The sequence below is a fragment of the Salvelinus sp. IW2-2015 genome, linkage group LG14 (assembly GCF_002910315.2).
Source record: "Salvelinus sp. IW2-2015 linkage group LG14, ASM291031v2, whole genome shotgun sequence".
Classification (NCBI taxonomy): Eukaryota; Metazoa; Chordata; class Actinopteri; order Salmoniformes; family Salmonidae; genus Salvelinus; species Salvelinus sp. IW2-2015.
The window spans coordinates 15,111,851-15,131,137 of record NC_036854.1 but is presented as its reverse complement, the minus strand read 5'-3'; the positions used below and the strand labels follow the sequence as shown (position 1 = coordinate 15,131,137).

The window sequence follows — 19,287 nt, the reverse complement described above, 5'->3', positions numbered from 1 at the left end:
AAAATCTTAGATGAATTCTGAATTTTTTGATGAAGTGTACACTGGCTAGGGCGTCTCAAGAGGGCGAGAGTACTATTGCCCCATTTTGTCTCGTTTTTCAAGCTAAGGTCTTAAGGGAGTATGCAAGGCACAGACATTCACTTCGCCAAGCTGAGTTCTGCTAGGAGCAAACCGAACCTAGTATGCAGACGCCTTATACAAGGGTAGGAAATTACTGTTCTGCCGTAGGTGTCTTTTTTTCTTTACTAGCGATATGGAGGAATTGTGGTGTTTCAGCTCTACAGCCTCATGTCTCATATAAGAGAGGAGTTTCATGTAAGAGTTTTATAAAGCCGTCTAAATTTCTAATCCCTGATGTTCTCACCAGGACATTGTTGATAAAAATAATATTCTATGTGTATTCTAGGTCCGGGTTTCCAGGTGCTCAGCCCGTGTCCATGGACAGGCGGAACCTTCGCTTTCTGGAACAGAATCCCTACAAGGTCAGCTGGAAGGCCGACGGCACACGGTGAGTCCCTCGTCTTTTGGTGTCCTCTCTCCTTCCTATATGACCACAAAGGGCTCACAACAGGTTGGTTAACACACTTATAGAATTCCCATCCAACTGTGCCTCACTGGAGGACTTGAATATGAATCAACTTGTGTAGTGGATTTGGCAATTTAGCTGTTTTCTCTCCTTTCCCTGGTATTTAGCTTCCAGTCTTCACTGACAATATGCAGGAATATAATGGTGAGCAGCACATGCCTTTTTATATGGCAGTATCTGACTGTGCACTCAGTACTGATCCCCTGGCTTCATTTATCATTCATTTTCCTGGCCTTTTAGTCAGGACTGTGAGCTGAATACTAACATTGTTCCTGTACACTGCAAATATGGATTTTAATCGTCTTCGATTAGCCCAGCGTGACTTGAGTGGCAGCGCTACTCGTTTTGTGTGGAGGTTGGCTTTAATTGCAGATTGGCTGGACATAGGCAGCCACAGGAGTAGCCAGGGGCTGTGGCTGTCTCCCACAAATCTTCTTCCCACTGGAATAAGACTTCCAACAGACCAACACAGGTCATCTGTCCAATCACTTTTCAGTGTGAATTGTTTTGCCTTCCCATACCCTGGAGGCCAGCGTCCTGTCCAGGGGCTGTACTTGTTTTTAGTATTCTGGCGGCCTGTGCTGAAACACTTTCTCTCTTGATACGCTGGTGAATATTTCATGAAGCAATGCAGTCAATTTGAGAAATCTGACATATCAGTGCTTTCATTTCCTGAGGGAGTGAGGCGAGTGGTCAGTGGAGACCTGGCACCCATCCAAGAAGGAACTACCATGTCCACCCAGCTTTCTTCAGCTACCAACCCTTGGTCAATGTCACTAATGGGGGTCCTTGGCGCTCTGGGTCTTTTCGAAGAAAGGCCCCAGATGCTCCTACTTATATAAGTGAGAAGAATCAGGCCTACCTCAATCATTTAGGGGCAATTCCCTTAGTCGGTACAGAGGCGGTCCATAGGCTGATGGCAGGCCGTGCTTAGAGCAGATTTAGGTTTTCCAGAGCCGAGATGGGTTTCCCATCTAAAACTCCTTGTCTGTGTCCCAAATGGCACACTATTCCCTACATTGTGTGCTACTTTTGACCAGGGCCCATAGGGCTAGTGAATTATATAGGGAATAGGGTGCCATTTGGGACGCATCCCCATGTGGTGTTCAGATAAATGAGAGTAGCTTGTTTTCTCCTGAGAGCCCAGCCAGGCCTTCTTATTCACTTTGCAACGGCTCGCCTGTGGTGGAACCGCTGCCTTCCCGCCCACTGCCTCCCCGTCCACTGCCTGCTTGCCTTTCAGCTTTCCTCCAACCACTTCTTACAATGTTCCTTCATCTTATTGCCACTTTAATGCATCTCCAATCGCTTATTGTACAGGAGATGAAACATGCTCACTCTATGGCTTTTTGCTTATTTGTTTCCCCTGGCCTGCATTCCAAAGTACGTTATGAATGAGCCCTTGTGGGTTGGAAGCCATGGTAAATGTTCAAATTGTTGCTCTGTAGTTTTTGTTGTTGTTGTAATATCAGATGGGATTGAGTCGTGCCAGTTCATTCATGCACGACTGAGTAGCGGCATCATGAACAGGTCCCAGTCGTTGTTTAAATGCCCAGTTGGAAGGGAAGCAAAAATAATGACAGTGAAAGTAGTGGGAAGTCATTGAATAAATGCAAGTCTGTCAGAAACTGACGTTGATCTGTCCTTTGCTGGAGCAAATTGAGCCCTTCACACCAGATAAAGATGTCTTATCACACAATGCACAGTACTGCTCCATCAGTACACCAATAACAGGGCTTAGAGATATCGAAGCAATGATACTTCCTGAGATTTGCCTTCGGGGATTGCTTTCTGGCTGATGCAGCTGTCTACCTTTTTAAGTTTACTTAACCTTTTAACATGCGGTCTGGTATCTCCAGGTTACAGCTCAATGCCACAAGCAGTCTATGAGACTCCATTCTCCCCATCCCTCAGAGCTTCTCATCACTCAGCAAGAGACCTCTTACCTTAGGTGTATTCATTAGTCGGAAATCTGTTGCTAAACCGTTTACTGTTTGCTGTAGGGAGCAAACGGAATGAAACTGGGAGGGACCTACCTGAATTTTGTCCAATAAACTCTTGTTTTTGTTGCAAAAAAAATCTGTTTGAAGTAAACGGATGGAATCAGACGAATGAATACACCCCTTGACATCTCTTGCAGAAGGTGTAGGCAACCCTGGTCCTGGAGTACCGCAGGCCCTTCATATTTTTGATTTAACCGACCTGGAAGACCAAGTGTGTTGAATTTAGGCAATCACTTAACTGATCAATTGACCAGGTGTGGTGCCCACGTTGGAACATAATCCTGTAGTACCTGTGGTACTCCAAGACCAGGTTTGCCTACCCCTGTCTTACAGTAACTGTCCAGTGAAAATATGGTATACAGTACCAGTCAAAAGTTTGGACACATACAGTGGGGCAAAAAAGTATTTAGTCAGCCACCAATTGTGCAAGTTCTCCCACTTAAAAAGATGAGAGAGGCCTGTAATTTTCATCATAGGTACACTTCAACTATGACAGACAAAATGAGAGAAAAAATCCAGAAAATCACGTTGTAGGATTTTTCATTAATTTATTAGCAAATTATGGTGGAAAATACGTTTTTTTTTGGTTACTACATGATTCCATATGTGTTATTTCATCGTTTTGATCTTTTCTCTATTATTCTACAATGTTGAAAATATTAAAAAATAAAGAACCCTTGAATTAGTAGGTCAAATTTTGACTGGTACTGTATATATATATATTTTAAACCTCATTCTGTTACTCATACCCAAATTATGTTGTTGACCCATCCTTTACTTGTAGGTGTAGAAAAAAGCATTAATTTTAAGAAAACCCCACCTCAAACTTGATTTGGAAACCAAACCTTTGCTTTAAACATCGTGTCATCCAGCAGCTTTTTCTCCCCCAAATTCTCTGGTGGGGAGAAGGAGACTAGGTAGGGCTCAGGATTGAGCCCACACTGCACAAGCTGGTTAGCAATCCACAGCTGGTGTTAGCAAAACGGACAAAGCCTATACAACTATCTCGCGAGTCACTTCCATTTCAAATGATGTGGTTTGTAGGAGACTGCCAGATCAGAGGCATTTAGGGTTGACTACGCGTTAAATTGATAGGTGCGTGAATTGGACCATATTGCTGTCCTGCCTGAGCATTTGAAATGTAACAAGTACTTTTTTAAACATTTTTTTTACTTTTGGGTGTAAGGGGAAAGGGTATGGGAGTGAAAATTACGTGGAGTAAAAGTTGTCAAATATAAATAAAGTGTAGATACTACTTAAATATTTTTACTTAGTTACTTTACACCACTGGTTTTGATGTACCTTTTGTTGCAACTACTGTTTTTGTGGGGGCAGGTCTCCAGATATTTTTTCACAAATGCATTTTTTTTAATGTTCTTCACAGTAGACAAACAGACTTACAAAAATAATAAGACAGCCAAACCCGTTCCTAAAAGTTCCACCGACATGGTCTGCCACATGGCATAAGTAATAAATGCTTACCATTTCAGGATTTTGCTCAAGAAATGTAATCAAACAGATTTGCTTATAATAGGCCCTGAAGCCTTCTGAAATATGCGGCTCTGTGTAATAGAGAGCTTAAATAATTCCAAATCGAAAGGAGTGAGTCATTTTATGGGGCATTCAAAGGAGCTAAACTCTGTACCTGTGCAGTTTTGGAGGGAATGGCATAGGGTTGAACACCCCCAGTAACCCAATAGGAGCTCATCATTAGCAACTCGGAAGAGTCTCACCGCAAGCTGCATGGCCAATATCAAAAGCAGAACCCTGCTGCAAAAAAGCTCAACTTCCGCACAGAAAAACTCACCTGGTGACGTCCTACTCGGCGTCTTCTTAAGTTTACGTTCCCTCTAGCAGCCACCAACCTTCCTCCTTTCGTTTTGACAGCTTTTAGAGACGAGAATACATCAGTTAGGTTATGCTCCTCTGCCTCAGCTAAACTGACAATTTAATGGCTTAGTGGGTTTTTCAGACTTTTCTTCATATTTTCTTCCAGTGTGCTAAGCTGACAACAGTAATGCCTTAGTCATTGTTCCTTTAGGCCTACATCTTATTATTCTATTTATATTCAGGTAGTGTGGAAGGTTCACACTGAGTTGAATGTCTGACATTGGTTTGGGATGCATGCAGAGCATATGGGATTATTCAGCATTTTTTTTATTTTTTTTTGTGGATATTTGCATGATTAGCTGTGTCTCTTCTTCGGCGGCGGTAGAGCTCAGGTAATGAGTACCGCTGCTCTTGTCACTGGAGGATGGTTGACATTTTAAGGTCTCACGATGATGAAATGAAATTGCGCCTATTTTGTCAATCGGGGACATTTTTGTTTCCGGCAGATCGTGTCCGGATATCTTCTTCTATTGTTTGTGGGGATGAAAAATAGGGCCCATTTGGAAGCTCACTAAGTGGTCATGGGCAATTTCACAACATTTTCAGGGCCATTCATATAGCTAGAAGTCGTAAAACCTCCATTTGTAGCAAGGTCATTTTTTTCGAAATGTGTGAGGTTGTTGTCAGATAAGGGGAATATTTATTTCAGAGACATGCTTTGCTGGTTTTCCTGTGTTTTTGTTTGCAGGTATTCTTTACCTCACACAGTTTAATATAATATTAATAATATATATGCTGTTTAGCAGACACTTTTATCCAAAACGACTTATGGTAATGCTTACATTTTCACATTGGTGACCCCATAACCTTGATTTTGAAGCCCCAACCTCCATCAACTGAGCCACAGGACCACCAGTTTGATGTGTTTGCCTGTTTAGCAAATAACCAAAGTTCAATATGTGAATTGTGTGTCTGTCAGATGCGATAAACACGCAGGTGCTGAATAAAGAGCATTGATGATATTGATACACCCACTCCTCCCTGGGCCTGGTTAAACGTCCTCTCTAATTAATGATGGTGATGTTTAGCTACATAAAGCCTGAAAAGCAGCACCTCTCTGATCGCCTCCTCTCTCAGGATGCTTCCCAGATGACGTCCTATTCTCGATATAGTGCACTTCTTTTGACCAGAGCCCTATGGGCCTTGGTCAAAATGGTGCACGATAAAGGGAAAAGGGTGTCATTTGGGACAGACGGACGCACCCTGGGTCAATTGTTTGTGTGGCGGCGTTGGAGGCGTTTGCTGAGCTGCATATGCTCCCGCTATGCATATGCTATGATGATGAGATTAGCTTTTAATCTCCACCACCTTCGGCCGTAATTAATCACCAGAACTGTTTCGTAATAATTAAGTATTCACATTACTGAAATATGAGCCCTCAATGCCAGAAGCAGTTAGAGCTGGGAAATTATTGCCACATGTTGGCGATACGATTTAATTGGAATTTCAAGGATGCTAACGCATATTTCTTCAGGAAGGAGATTTACTGATTGATTGCCAAGGTGCAGTTTGATCTTAATTTACCTTCACCAGGCCCCTCGCGGATTATGCAAAGAATTCCTGACTCTTATCTCAGTCGTTACACATCCCGCATCCCGCCTGGCAGTGCACATTTTAACTGTTGTATTGGAAATGTGTCTCTGGACTCAAGCTGGTCCTGCAAGATTGGTCAGCAGGAGTGACAGACCGCTGAGGGGGGTCTGAGTAGTTTAGGACGTAGGGGTCTTGGTGGAGGGGGGGCTCTCCTGGCTGTCAGCGATGGTTTGATCCTTGTCCTGATCCAAGGGTTGGAGGAGAGGGAGAGTGACACTAATCAATGTGGTCCCTGGGTCTCCATTATCTCAGCCCAACAGTGGAGAAGAGCTTAACTCCTCCTTCCTCGCACCCCCTTCTCTACCCTAGCCGCAGTCATTTTCTCAAAATGAGTAATCAATAGGACTGATGGTGTTTAATAAAAAAGAAAGAACTGATGGTGTAAGAGGTGTTGGATTAGATTGCATCTCTAGGCTTGCTATTGAAGGAGACTTAGACACTGGTTGTTTATCTAATGTTGGCAGTTATTATGCCATGCCTCTCACCAACTTTTTATTGTGTTGATCTGCCAGATTTTCAATATTCAGATGTAGGATCTTAATTTGAAATGTGAAGCTAGAATCCTTAATAGAAACAACAACAAAGCGCTCACTCCATTTTCAGTTTTGGTAAAAAGCCTGTCCCCGACCAAAAAATAATATTGGTCGACAAAGAGTCATCTTTTAAATGTGTAATTTCCCATATATAGACACATCCCATGTGTTTTAATCAAATCAACTATATTCACTGAGCTTGTCTGATGCTTTTAAGAGAACTGTTTGATTTAAATAATTAAGACACACACACAAGCGACTAGAGAGAGTCCGACCGCAATTGATTTGATTGTGCCGGGGCTGGCTCAGACTAGCTGCGCTGTGTAAAAAAGAAAAAAGTTACAGCGAGTGACTGTGACTAGCACCAGTTCACTCTCTCCTCCCTGCTGCACAGAACATCAACAGTGTTTATTGCGCTGTCTGTGTTGCTGAAGCTGCAACATACTTAGACATTTCTGACTAAAAAATTGTTACAGAAATCCCTCATTTTGTTTAGGAAAAACATTCCCTCAACCCTTGCTCTCTTTACGTGACACATGTATGCATCGCATGCACGTGACCAATAGGGCCTGACCTATGGCACATCATAATCACATCAATAAATTGGTTATAACAAACTCTGAACACCGTAACACATGTGACAGCAAAATGGATGCAGAGGACGTGACAAATTAACTTGGTTGCACAGGAAGTAAAGGGGAAGTCGGATGTGTGGAATACATTTGACTAGTTGTGGGAAATACCGGAGATCAAGAAAAAGAAGGTAAGGGGCAAGCTCTGCGAGCATATTATGTTTGCCGAACAGGTGCTGTTAGATTACAATATCATTTTTCTGACCATTTGGAACAATGTGAGTAACACTAAATAAATGATAGCGTACCAGAGAGTGTTGTAAAGCCTTTATTACAGCAAAGACCAAAAACGGTCACATTCATTCGTGAATGCAATTTCTGAAATGGAACAGTTTAGGCCTATTGTTTACGCAATTTTTTTTAATGGTCGCTTTGTCCTTTTATTTTAAACTAAAATGCTTGATTTGCATTTCAAATCATGATTTTTATTTTTTATTTTTTATTTCACCTTTATTTAACCAGGTAGGCTAGTTGAGAACAAGTTCTCATTTGCAACTGCGACCTGGCCAAGATAAAGCATAGCAGTGTGAACAGACAACAACACAGAGTTACACATGGAGTAAACAATAAACAAGTCAATAACATGGTAGAAAAAAAGAGAATCTATATACAATGTATGCAAAAGGCATGAGGAGGTAGGCAATAAATCGAATAATTACAATTTAGCAGATTAACACTGGAGTGATAAATCATCAGATGATCATGTGCAAGTAGAGATACTGGTGTGCAAAATAGCAGAAAAGTAAATAAATAAAAGCAGTATGGGGGGGTGAGGTAGGTAAATTGGGTGGGCTATATACCGATGGACTATGTACAGCTGCAGCGATCGGTTAGCTGCTCGGATAGCAGATKTTTAAAGTTGTTGAGGGAGATAAAAGTCTCCAACTTCAGAGATTTTTGCAATTCGTTCCAGTCGCAGGCAGCAGAGAACTGGAAGGAAAGGCGTCCAAATGAGGTTTTGGCTTTAGGGATGATCAGTGAGATACACCTGCTGGAGCGCGTGCTACGGGTGGGTGTAGCCATCGTGACCAGTGAACTGAGATAAGGCGGCACTTTACCTAGCATAGCCTTGTAGATGACCTGGAGCCAGTGGGTCTGACGACGAACATGTAGCGGGGGCCAGCCGATTAGGGCATACAGGTCGCAGTGGTGGGTCGTATAAGGTGCTTTAGTAACAAAACGGATGGCACTGTGATAAACTGCATCCAGTTTGCTGAGTAGAGTATTGGAAGCTATTTTGTAGATGACATCGCCGAAGTCGAGGATCGGTAGGATAGTCAGTTTTACTAGGGTAAGTTTGGCGGCGTGAGTGAAGGAGGCTTTGTTGCGAAATAGAAAGCCGACTCTAGATTTGATTTTGGATTGGAGATGTTTGATATGAGTCTGGAAGGAGAGTTTGCAGTCTAGCCAGACACCTAGGTACTTATAGATGTCCACATATTCTAGGTCGGAACCGTCCAGGGTGGTGATGCTAGTCGGGCGTGCGGGTGCAGGCAGCGAACGGTTGAAAAGCATGCATTTGGTTTTACTAGCGTTTAAGAGCAGTTGGAGGCCACGGAAGGAGTGTTGTATGGCATTGAAGCTCGTTTGGAGGTTAGATAGCACAGTGTCCATGAATGACTCCTATGCTGTGATGACATGAACAAATCAATTGTTGATTGATACAGTAGCATCATAATTATATATATATATATACACACATACTGTACAGTACGTTCGGAAAGTATTCAGACCCCTTGACGTTTTCAGCATTTACATCCTTATTCTAAAATCTAAGTTTTTTTCCCCCCTCATCAATCTACACACAATACCCCATAATGACAAAGCAAAAACGGGTCATTAGAATTTTTTGCAAATGTATTAAAAATGAAAAACTTTGACATTTACATAAGTATTCAGACCCTTCACTGAGTACTTTGGCGAAGCACCTTTGACAGCGATTACAGCCTCAAGTCTTCTTGGGTATGACGCTACAAGCTTGGCACAGCTGTATTTGGGGAGTTTCTCCCATTTCTTTTCTGCAGATCCTCTCAAGCTATGTCAGGTTGGATGGGGAGCATCGCTGCACTGGTATTTTCAGGTCTCTTCAGAGATGTTTGATCGGGTTCAAGTCCGGGCCCTGGCTGGGCCACTCAAGGACATTGAGAGACTTATCCCGAAGCCACTCCTGCGTTGTCTTGGCTGTGGGCTTTGGGTTGTTGTCCTGTTGGAAGGTGAACCTTCGCTCCAGTCCCGGCCGTTGAAAAACATCCCCACAGTATGATGCTGCCACCACCATGCTTCACCGTAAGGATGGTACCAGTTTTCCTCCAGACGTGACCTTAGCATTCAGGCCAAAGAATTCAATCTTGGTTTCATCAGACCAGAGAATCTTGTTTCTTATGGTCTAAGAGTCCTTTAGGTGCCTTTTTGGGCAAGAGAGCTGTCATGTACCTATTGATGAGGAGTCTCCATTACCATAAAGGCCTGATTGGTGTAGTGCTGCAGAGATGGTTGTCCTTCTGGAAGGTTCTCCCATCTCCACAGAGGAGCTCTGGAGCTCTGTCAGAGTGCTTGATCCTATACATCTAAGCTAGTTATCGTCATGTTTCAGAACCTTTCTACACTCGTCCACCACTGGAGGTATTAGTAGGGCCCTATAAAATTTGCGCTACAGAAGGAATCCAGACATTAAAACGTAATTCAACAATATTCAGATGTAATGAATTTATAATCTTGTAATTTGTCCAAGATTATCATTGGTATTTTAGGTAAACCTTCTGAAGAGCCAACGGCACAGGAAATGCCCCTGTCTGTGTTCGCTTTTGTCTTCCGCTGTGTAGCAGTCATCTGATGCCAATGACAAATGTCTTCTGGTCAATGGAAAAGCTTTCCCTAAAACCTTCTTTAATGAAGTGTGAACTACAGTAGAAAGTAGTCTGCCTACCTGGCTGAATGATATCAATCCAGTGGCGATTTGTTTAGTAAATCTCTGCAATAACTTGCGCTACAAAAACACTGCTAACCAAGTCTCGTGCTGGTGCACACTTGATTTAAAGGATATCTACACAAAACAAGGACTTTTCACAGACCTCAAAAGTGGTCTCCCGATGTAGTTTAAAGGGTAGGTAGCATAAATGTAACCACATTTTAACTTCTTATGGCAGCAATCCCGTTAACGGGATCGATATGACAACAGCCAGTGAAAGTGCAGGACGCCAAATTCAAACAACAGAAATTAAAATAATTAAGATTCCTCAAACATACAAGTATCTTATACCATTTTAAAGGTAATCTTGTTGTTAATCCCACCACAGTGTCCGATTTTCAAAAAGGCTTTACAGCGAAAGCACCACAAACGATTAAGTTAGGTTAGCAAAATCAAATCAAGTTAGCCAAATCACTGAAAAACACAGCCATTTTTTCAGCCAAAGACAGGAGTCACAAAAAGCAGAAATAGAGATAAAATGAATCACTAACCTTTGATCTTCAACAGATGACACTCATAGGACTTCATGTTACACAATACATGTATGTTTTGTTCGGTAAAGTTCATATTTATATCAAAAAATCTCAGTATACATTGGCGCGTTATGTTCAGTAGTTCCAAAAACATCCGGTGAGAACATCCGGTGAGAGCCACATCAATTTCCATAAATACTCATAATAAACGTTGATCAAAGATCAAGTGTTATACATGGAATTTTAGATCCACTTCTCCTTAATGCAACCGCTGTGTCAGATTTYWAAAAARCTTTACGGAAAAAGCAAACCATGCAATAATCTGAGGTCGGCGCTCAGAGCCCAATCAAGACAAAAATATATCCGCCATATTGTGCAGTCAACAGAAGTCAGAAATAACATTGTAAATATTCACTTACCTTTGATGATCTTCATCAGCATGCACTCCCAGGAATCCCAGTTCCACAATAAATATTTGATTTGTTCGGTAATGTCCATCATTTATGTCCAAATAGCTACTTTTGTTAGCGCGTTTGGTAAACAAATCCAAAGTCACGAAGCGTGTTCACTAAAAGCAGACAAAATGTCAAAAAGTTCCGTTAGTCAGTAGAAACATGTCAAACGATGTATGGAATCAATCTTTAGGATGTTTTTAACATGAATCTTCAATAATGTTCCAACCAGAGAATTCCTTTGTCTTCAGAAATGCGCGTTCATGTGAGCTCGCTCTCACATGAACGCGCATGGTCAGCGCATGTTCAGCTCATGGTAGACTTTAGACCTTAGACTCAATCCCCTCTCATTCGGCCCCACTTCACAGTAGAAGCATCAGACAAGGTTCTAAAGACTGTTGACATCTAGTGGAGGCCTTAGGAAGTGCAACATGACCAATATCCCACTATCTTCAATAGGGGCTGAGTTGAAAATCGACCAACCTCAGATTTCCCACTTCCTGGTTGGATTCTTCTCAGGTTTTTGCCTGCCATATGAGTTCTGTTATACTCACAGACATCATTCAAACAGTTTTAGAAACTTCAGAGTGTTTTCTATACAACTAGACTAATGATATGCATATATTAGCAACTGGGACTGAGTAGCAGGCCGTTTACTCTGGGCACCTTATTCATCCAAGCTACTCAATACTGCCCCCAGCCATAAGAAGTTTTAACATATGGATTTGAATTAGAATACGCATGAAATGTACCAAGAGTTGATATTTGCATTGGGCTGGCCCAAGCTTATGGTTTGTGCAACATTGTAATCTATGCTTAAGACCAACGCCTGGCTGTGGCTGTGTAAGAAGAGCACCTGTATTTCTCACAGAATAGCAGCTGTTAATAGCAGCTCTGCCTTGTCTGCCAGTAGACTCTGCTGCTCACTATTGATGTGCAAAGCTGCTTGGTCTGATCTGAGGGTCACCGGGGGGGGGGGGGCTTCTGTCGCTCAGGCCTCCGTCGAAACAATGGCCGTTTGTGCATCATTAGGATCAAAGCACTGGAGAAATAAACCAGGGGGAAAAACTGCCTTACATAACCTCACTGGAGGACTGGGGCTGCAGGTGGAGAGGGATTTCTGCCAGTATGGATAATAGGTCATTTTGAATTGTAGTAGGGCCTACATTTTGGGGATCCATGATAGTTTGGCACCGGGTATACAGTGTCATTATGATGGCTTGAAAGAGGGAGAGAGAGAGTGGTGGTGGGGGGTGGCTTATCCTTGACTGATGAGGAAGGGCCCTTCAGAGAGTGACAGCAGAGACATGGCTAACTGGCCAATTTTGATGGCAGGGGGACCACTTTGGCCCTGCAATACATTTATTTTTTTCCCTCTGTGCGTGTCATCTGCCCACTTCCAAAATATAGCTACACTCAATCTTTTGTTGGTTTTCCAAGAAGATCGGCCCAATTCAGAGAGAATATAGGGGTGGTGTCGTTTGAAATTGTACTCGTGCTGGAGAGATTGTCTCGACTCATCAAACTTCATGTTTTCTGAAGCCATTGTATGCAAGGCCAGGCAGAGCTGCATTAAAATCAAATGAGTGATTTTCAGTTCACCATAGGGTTCTTTGTCACCTCCCTGACCAAGGCCCTACTCCCCCAATTGCTCAGTTTGGCCGGGCGGCCAGCTCTAGGAAGAGTCTTGGTGGTTCCAAACTTTTCCATTCAAGAATAATCAAAGCCACTGTGTTATTGGGGACTCTCAATGCTGCAGAAATGTTATGGTACCCTTCCCCAGATCTGTTCCTTGACACAATCCTGTCTCAGAGCTCTATGGACAATTCCTTCGACCTCATGGCTTTGTTTTTGCTCTGACATGTCCTGTCAACTGTGGGACCTTATATAGACAGGTGTGTTCCTTTCCAAATCATGTCCAATCAATTGAATTTACCACAGCTGGACTCCAAGTTGTAGATTCATCTCAGGGATGATCAATGGAAACAGGATGCACCTGAGCTAAATTTTGAGTCTCATAGCAAAGGGTCTGAATACTTATGTAAATAAGGTATTTTGAATACATTTGCTAAAATGTATAACCTGTTTTCGCTTTGTTATTATGGGGTATTGTGTGTAGATTGAGGATGCACCTGTACACACTGCCCTATCCCATCTGGACAACAGTAATACAGTTGAAGACGGAAGTTTACATACACCTTAGCCAAATACATTTAAACTCAGTTTTTCTCAATTCCTGACATTTTATCCTAGTAAAAATTCCCTGTCTTAGGTCAGTTAGGATCACCACTTTATTTTAAGAATGTGAAATGGCAGAATAATAATAGTGATTTTATTTCAGCTTTTATTTCTTTCATCACGTTCCCAGTGGGTCAGAAGTTTACATACACTCAATTAGTATTTGGTAGCATTGCATTTAAATTGTATTACTTGGGTCAAATGTTTCGGGTAGGCTTCCACAAGCTTCCCACAATAAGTTGGGTGAATTTTGTCCCATTCCTCCTGACAGAGCTGGTGTAAGTGAGTCAGGTCTGTAGGCCTCCTTGCTTGCACACGCTTTTTCAGTTCTGCCCACAAATGTTCTATAGGTTTGAGGTCAGGGCTTTGTGATGGCCACTCCAATACCTTGACTTTGTTGTCCTTCAGCTATTTTGCCATAACTTTGGAAGTATGCTTGGGGTCATTGTCCATTTGGAAGACCTATTTGCGACCAAGCTTTAACTTCCTGACTGATGTCTTGATGTTTCTTCAAAATATCCACAATTTTCCTGCCTCATGGTGCCATCTATTTTGTGAAGTGCACCAGTCACTCCTGCAGCAAAGCACCCCCACAACATGATGCTGCCACCCCCGTGCTTCACGGTTGGGATGGTGTTCTTCAGCTTGCAAGCATCCCCTTTTTTCCTCCAAACATAACGATGGTCATTATGGCCAAACAGTTCTATTTTTGTTTCATCAGACCAGAGGACATTTCTCCAAAAAGTACGATCTTTGTCCCCATGTGCTGTTGCAAACTGTATTCTGGGGTTTTTATAGCGGTTTTTGAGCAGTAACTTATTCCTTGCTGAGCGACCTTTCAGGTTATGTCGATATAGGACTCATTTTTACTGTGGATATACCCACGGCTCCAACGCAATCAAGTTTGCAGACGACACAACAGTAGTATTCCTGATTACCAACAATGATGAGCACCTACAGGGAGGAGGTGAAGGCCCTGGCGGAGTGGTGCCAGGAAAATAACTTCTCCCTCAACGTCAACAAAATGATGGAGCTGATCATGGACTTCAGGAAACAGCAGAGGGAGCATACCCCTATCCACATCCATGGGACCACAGTAGAGAAGACGAAAAGCTTCAAGTTCCTTGGCGTACACATCACTGACAATCTGAAATGGTCCACCCACACAGACAGTGTGGTGAAGAAGGCACAACCGCGCCTCTTCAACCTCAGGAGGCTGAAGAAATTTGGCTTGGCCACAAAGACCCTCACAAATTTTTGCAGATACAGCCTGACAGGATGCTCTCAATTGTGTATCACTGCCTGGTACGGCATCTCCACCACCCGCAACCGCACGGCTCTCCCGAGGGTGGTGCGGTCTGCCCAACGCATCACCGGGGGCACACTGCATGCCCTCCCTCCAAGACACTTACAGCACCCGATGTCACAGGAAGGCCAAAAATATTGTCAAGGACAGCCACCACCCGAGCCACGGACTGTTCACCCCGCTACCATCCAGAAGGTGCATCAGAGCTGGGACCGAGAGGATGAAAAAACAGCTTTCTCAAGGCCATCAGACTCTTAAATAGCCATCACTAGCCGGCTACCAACCGGTTACTCAACCCTGCACCTTAGAGGCTGCTGCCCTATGTACATATTCATGGAATCACTGGTCACTTTAATGATGTTTACATACAGTTTTACTAATTTCATATGTATATACTGTATGCTATTCTACTGTATTTTAGTCAATGCCACTCCGACATTGCTCGTCCTAATATTTATGTTTCTTAATTCCATTTTTTTTAAACTTTTATATTTGTTTGTATTTTTGTGAATTGTTAGATACACTGTTGGAGCTAGGAACACAAGCATTTCGCTACACTCGCAATAACATCAGCTAAATATGTCTGTGACAAATAAAATTTGATTTGAAATGGCATCATTTTCCCCAAAAGTAGTGCACTATTTAGGAAGTAAGGCCATTTAGGATACAGCCCTAGAGACCTGGGCCATTCTCACTGCCCAGTATTGATCCCCTCCAGTGGAGTAGAGGTGTGGAGGACTATTACAGCTCCACTTTCCAGGGCCCACCTGGAACCATTTCAATGTAATGATTAGAATGAGATTATACATCTGGCCCTGGCCCCAACACTGTTCTAAAAGCACTCCGTTTAGCTAGACGGGTTGTTCGCATTTGTAAATTGTGTGAAAGGGAAGGTCTATAGCCTACATCCCAACCAAGGCTGAAGGCTTTGGGGTAATCATGTGCGCCAGGCCCTGAAATTAACTTTTTGGTCCACCAGCCACTGTGGCAGGTTTAGTAGATTTATTTAAAAAAATATACCAGACACTCAGATTATGTATCAGTCAAAATCCACCCCAAACAAATGGATGACCGTGCTTTGTAATGTTTCTAAAACAAGAAAGGTATTAGTAAGAAGTAATGTGGATTATTGCTCAATTTCATTTAATTTTGTGACCCGAGTCAAAAGCTGCCCCTCTAAAGGCGGGAGGTTACCGTGGTAACGTGTGTGTATGAGAGCGATTTTGGATCTGACTACTTACTAGTAGACAGTCATCACTAGTTACCACAGCCACAAAGTCAAGTAGCCTAGTAGTTAGAGCGTTGAACTAGTAACTGAAAGGTTGCAAGATCGAATCCCCGAGCTGACGCGGTAAAATTCTGTCGTTTTGCCCTATGAACAAGGCAGTTAACCCACTAGGCCGTCATTGAAAATAAGAATTTGTTCTTAACTGAATTGCCTAGTTAAATGAAGGTATAAAAAAAAAAATCAACCCAGTCTATTTCTAAAATGTATCATCTTAAAATGTTATTTTATACCTAACCTTATCCACACTGCTAACATTATGCTTAACCCTAACCTTAAGATCACATGATTTTTTACGATATAGACAATTTTGACTTTGGCTGTGCTCTCTAGTGGAAACCAAGTAGACGCCGTCTCTTCAGCTCCCGAGTGGCGCAGCGGTCTAAGGCACTGCATCTCAATGCTAGAAGCGTCATTACAGACACCCTGGTTCGAATCCAGGCTGTATCACAACCGGCCCTAATTGGGAGTCCCGTAGGGCCCCGCACAATTGGCCCAGCGTTGTCCGGATTTGGCCGGTGTAGGCCGTCATTGTAAATTACAATTTGTTCTTAACTAACATTGAAAAACAGCCAAGCTTGTGAACAAAGCAATGTAAATAGCCAAAAAACAAGAGGACGAAGTCTCACTTTGTAGACTGTTGAGTAAATTAGACACGTTTATACCTGTGTGCAGTGCTTCCAAAAATGAATCTATAAGCAGTTAACTCAGGCAGTGCTGCTGTGTGAGGTGGGATATACGATTATTTCTTTGTGCGATTAGCAGCTATGGAACAAAATGGCAGAAACTTTGAAGATAGCTACTGCAGCATTTTTCTGCTAGAAATCACAACTCGCACATGTGCTCTTACCTGACTTTTGACTATTTTTATTTGCAAATGTGACTGTCATGGTCGCGCTGTGTAGCCCTGCAAATTGACCACCCGCTTACGTGGCTGGTGAAATAGATATTTTTTTCCCTCCGCATTTGGCGGGTGGCAGGCGTTTTTACTTTTATGCCCTGATGTCAGTATCAAGCAAATGTATTTATAAAGCCCTTTTTACATCAGCAGATGTCACAAAGTGCTATACAGAAACCCAGCCTAAAACCCCAAACAGCAAGCAATGCAGATGTAGGACCACGGTGGCTAGGAAAAACTCCCTAGAAAGGCAGGAACCTAGGACGAAACCTAGAGAGGAACCAGGCTCTTTAGTGATTTTTATCATGTACGTCTTGGTGGGGCAAACTCAACTTTTTTTAAATGCATGCCAGCAAAGCCACAACACAACACTAAACAATACACTAAACGTCTTTTAAAGCGTGTGTCTGTGTCTGACTGTTTGCCTGAATGTGTCTTATGGGAAACCAAAGAGGCTGTTGTCCAGACTCCTGAGACTTTGTCAGCAGAGTAGATGCAGGCATTGATTCTTCCAGAACAGAGTGTTTAGGAGCAGAGGACCCCAAGGCAGATGTGGCTCACCACTCCTCACTCACAGGGATGAGGAACTCAACCAACATCCTCTCTATGGACTAGTACAGCTCCAGCAGACCTGCACTGTCACACTTTTTTGTCTTTATAATAATTAGGTCCAACAGTTTTTATGGCCCTACTTTGCAGACCTGTACTGTCATTGTAGCTGGAAGATTAGATGCCTTTTATTCTGTCAGCACGCTGTTGGCCCTACTCGTAATCCTGTTACAGGTCAAGAGTGAAAGACCGAAACAAGTCACTTTTAGGGGTCTTGATTTGCTATGAGAGTGCATGCTCGTCTCTCATTGGCTGAGAGGTTCTTTAACAGGAGTTCTCTCTCAGGGCCTGCCTCATATTGTTTGAGTCCCAAATGCACCCCTGGGCTCTGGTCCAAAGTAATGCACTCTAAGGAATAGAGTGCCATTTGGGGGACAGCCATTGTACCCCACATCTCAGGGACCTGGATGCCTTCCAGAACTCTCTGAACAAGCTGGTATAGATGGCAAATTAATTAGGTGTAATGCATATCTGATTGTTTTTTTCCCACCTGCAGTTCTTCTTACTGCTGCTCACACTGCGGAAAATGTAGTGAATTTGGTAGTGGGGAACTACCTAGTGATCTGCCATCTACAGTTGAAGTCGGAAGTTTACATACACCTTAGCCAAATACATTTAAAATCAGTTTTCACAATTCCTGACATTTAGTTTTAGTAAAAATTCCCTGTCTTAGGTCAGTTAGGATCACCACTTTATTTTAAGAATGTGAACTGTCAGAATAATAGTAGAGAGAATTATTTATTTCAGCTTTTATTTCTTTCATAACATTCGCAGTGGGTCAGAAGTTTACAAACACTCAATTAGTATTTGGGAGTATTGCCTTTTTAAATTGTTTAACTTGGGTCAAATGTTTCGGGTAGGCTTCCACAAGCTTCCCACAATAAGTTGGGTGAATTTTGGCCCATTCCTCCTGACAGAGCTGGTGTAACTGAGTCAGGTTTGTAGGCCTCCTTGCTCGCACACGCTTTTTCAGTTCTGCCCACAAATGTTCTATAGGATTGAGGTCAGTGCTTTGTGATGGCCACTCCAATACCTTGACTTTGTTGTCCTTAAGGCATTTTGACACAACTTTGGAAGTATGCTTGGGGTCATTGTCCATTTGGAAGACCCATTTGCGACCAAGCTTTAACTTCCTGACTGATGTCTTGATGTTGCTTCAATATATCCACATAATTGTCCTCCCTCATGATGCCATCTATTTTGTGAAGTGCACCAGTCCCTCCTGCAGCAAAGCACCCCCACAACATGATGCTGCCACTCCTGTGCTTCACGGTTGGGATGGTGTTCTTCAGCTTGCAAGCCTCCCCCTTTTTCCTACAAACATAACGATGGTTATTATGGCCATACAGTTCTATTTTTGTTTCATCAGACCAGAGGACATTTCTCCAAAAAGTACGATCTTTGTACCCATGTGCAGTTGCAAACCGTATTCTGGCTTTTTTATGGCGGTTTTTGAGCAGTGACTTCTTCGTTGCTGAGCGGCCTTTCAGGTTATGTTGATATAGGACTCGTTTTACTGTGGATATAGATACTTTTCTACATGTTTCCTCCAGCATCTTCACAAGGTCCTTTGCTGTTTTTCCGGGATTGATTTTGCACTTTTCGCACCAAAGTAACTTCATCTCTAGGAGACAGAACGCATCTCCTTCCTAAGCGGTATGACGGCTGCGTGGTCCCATGGTATATATACTTGTTTGTAGAGATGAACGTGGTACCTTCAGGCATTTGGAAATGGCTCCCAAGGATGAACCAGACTTGTGGAGGTCTACAATTTTTCTTCTGAGGTCTTGGTTGATTTTCGCATGATGTCAAGCAAAGAGG

General features: G+C 42.8%; 1 protein-coding gene across 1 annotated transcript in view; it reads left to right on the top strand.

The window, feature by feature from the left end:
* Positions 1-19,287, top strand: part of rngtt (RNA guanylyltransferase and 5'-phosphatase) — a 148,124-nt gene that overhangs the window by 11,927 nt on the left and 116,910 nt on the right. The window contains 1 exon segment of the mRNA XM_023999893.2: positions 407-508. Coding sequence (XP_023855661.1) covers positions 407-508 — 102 coding nt within the window.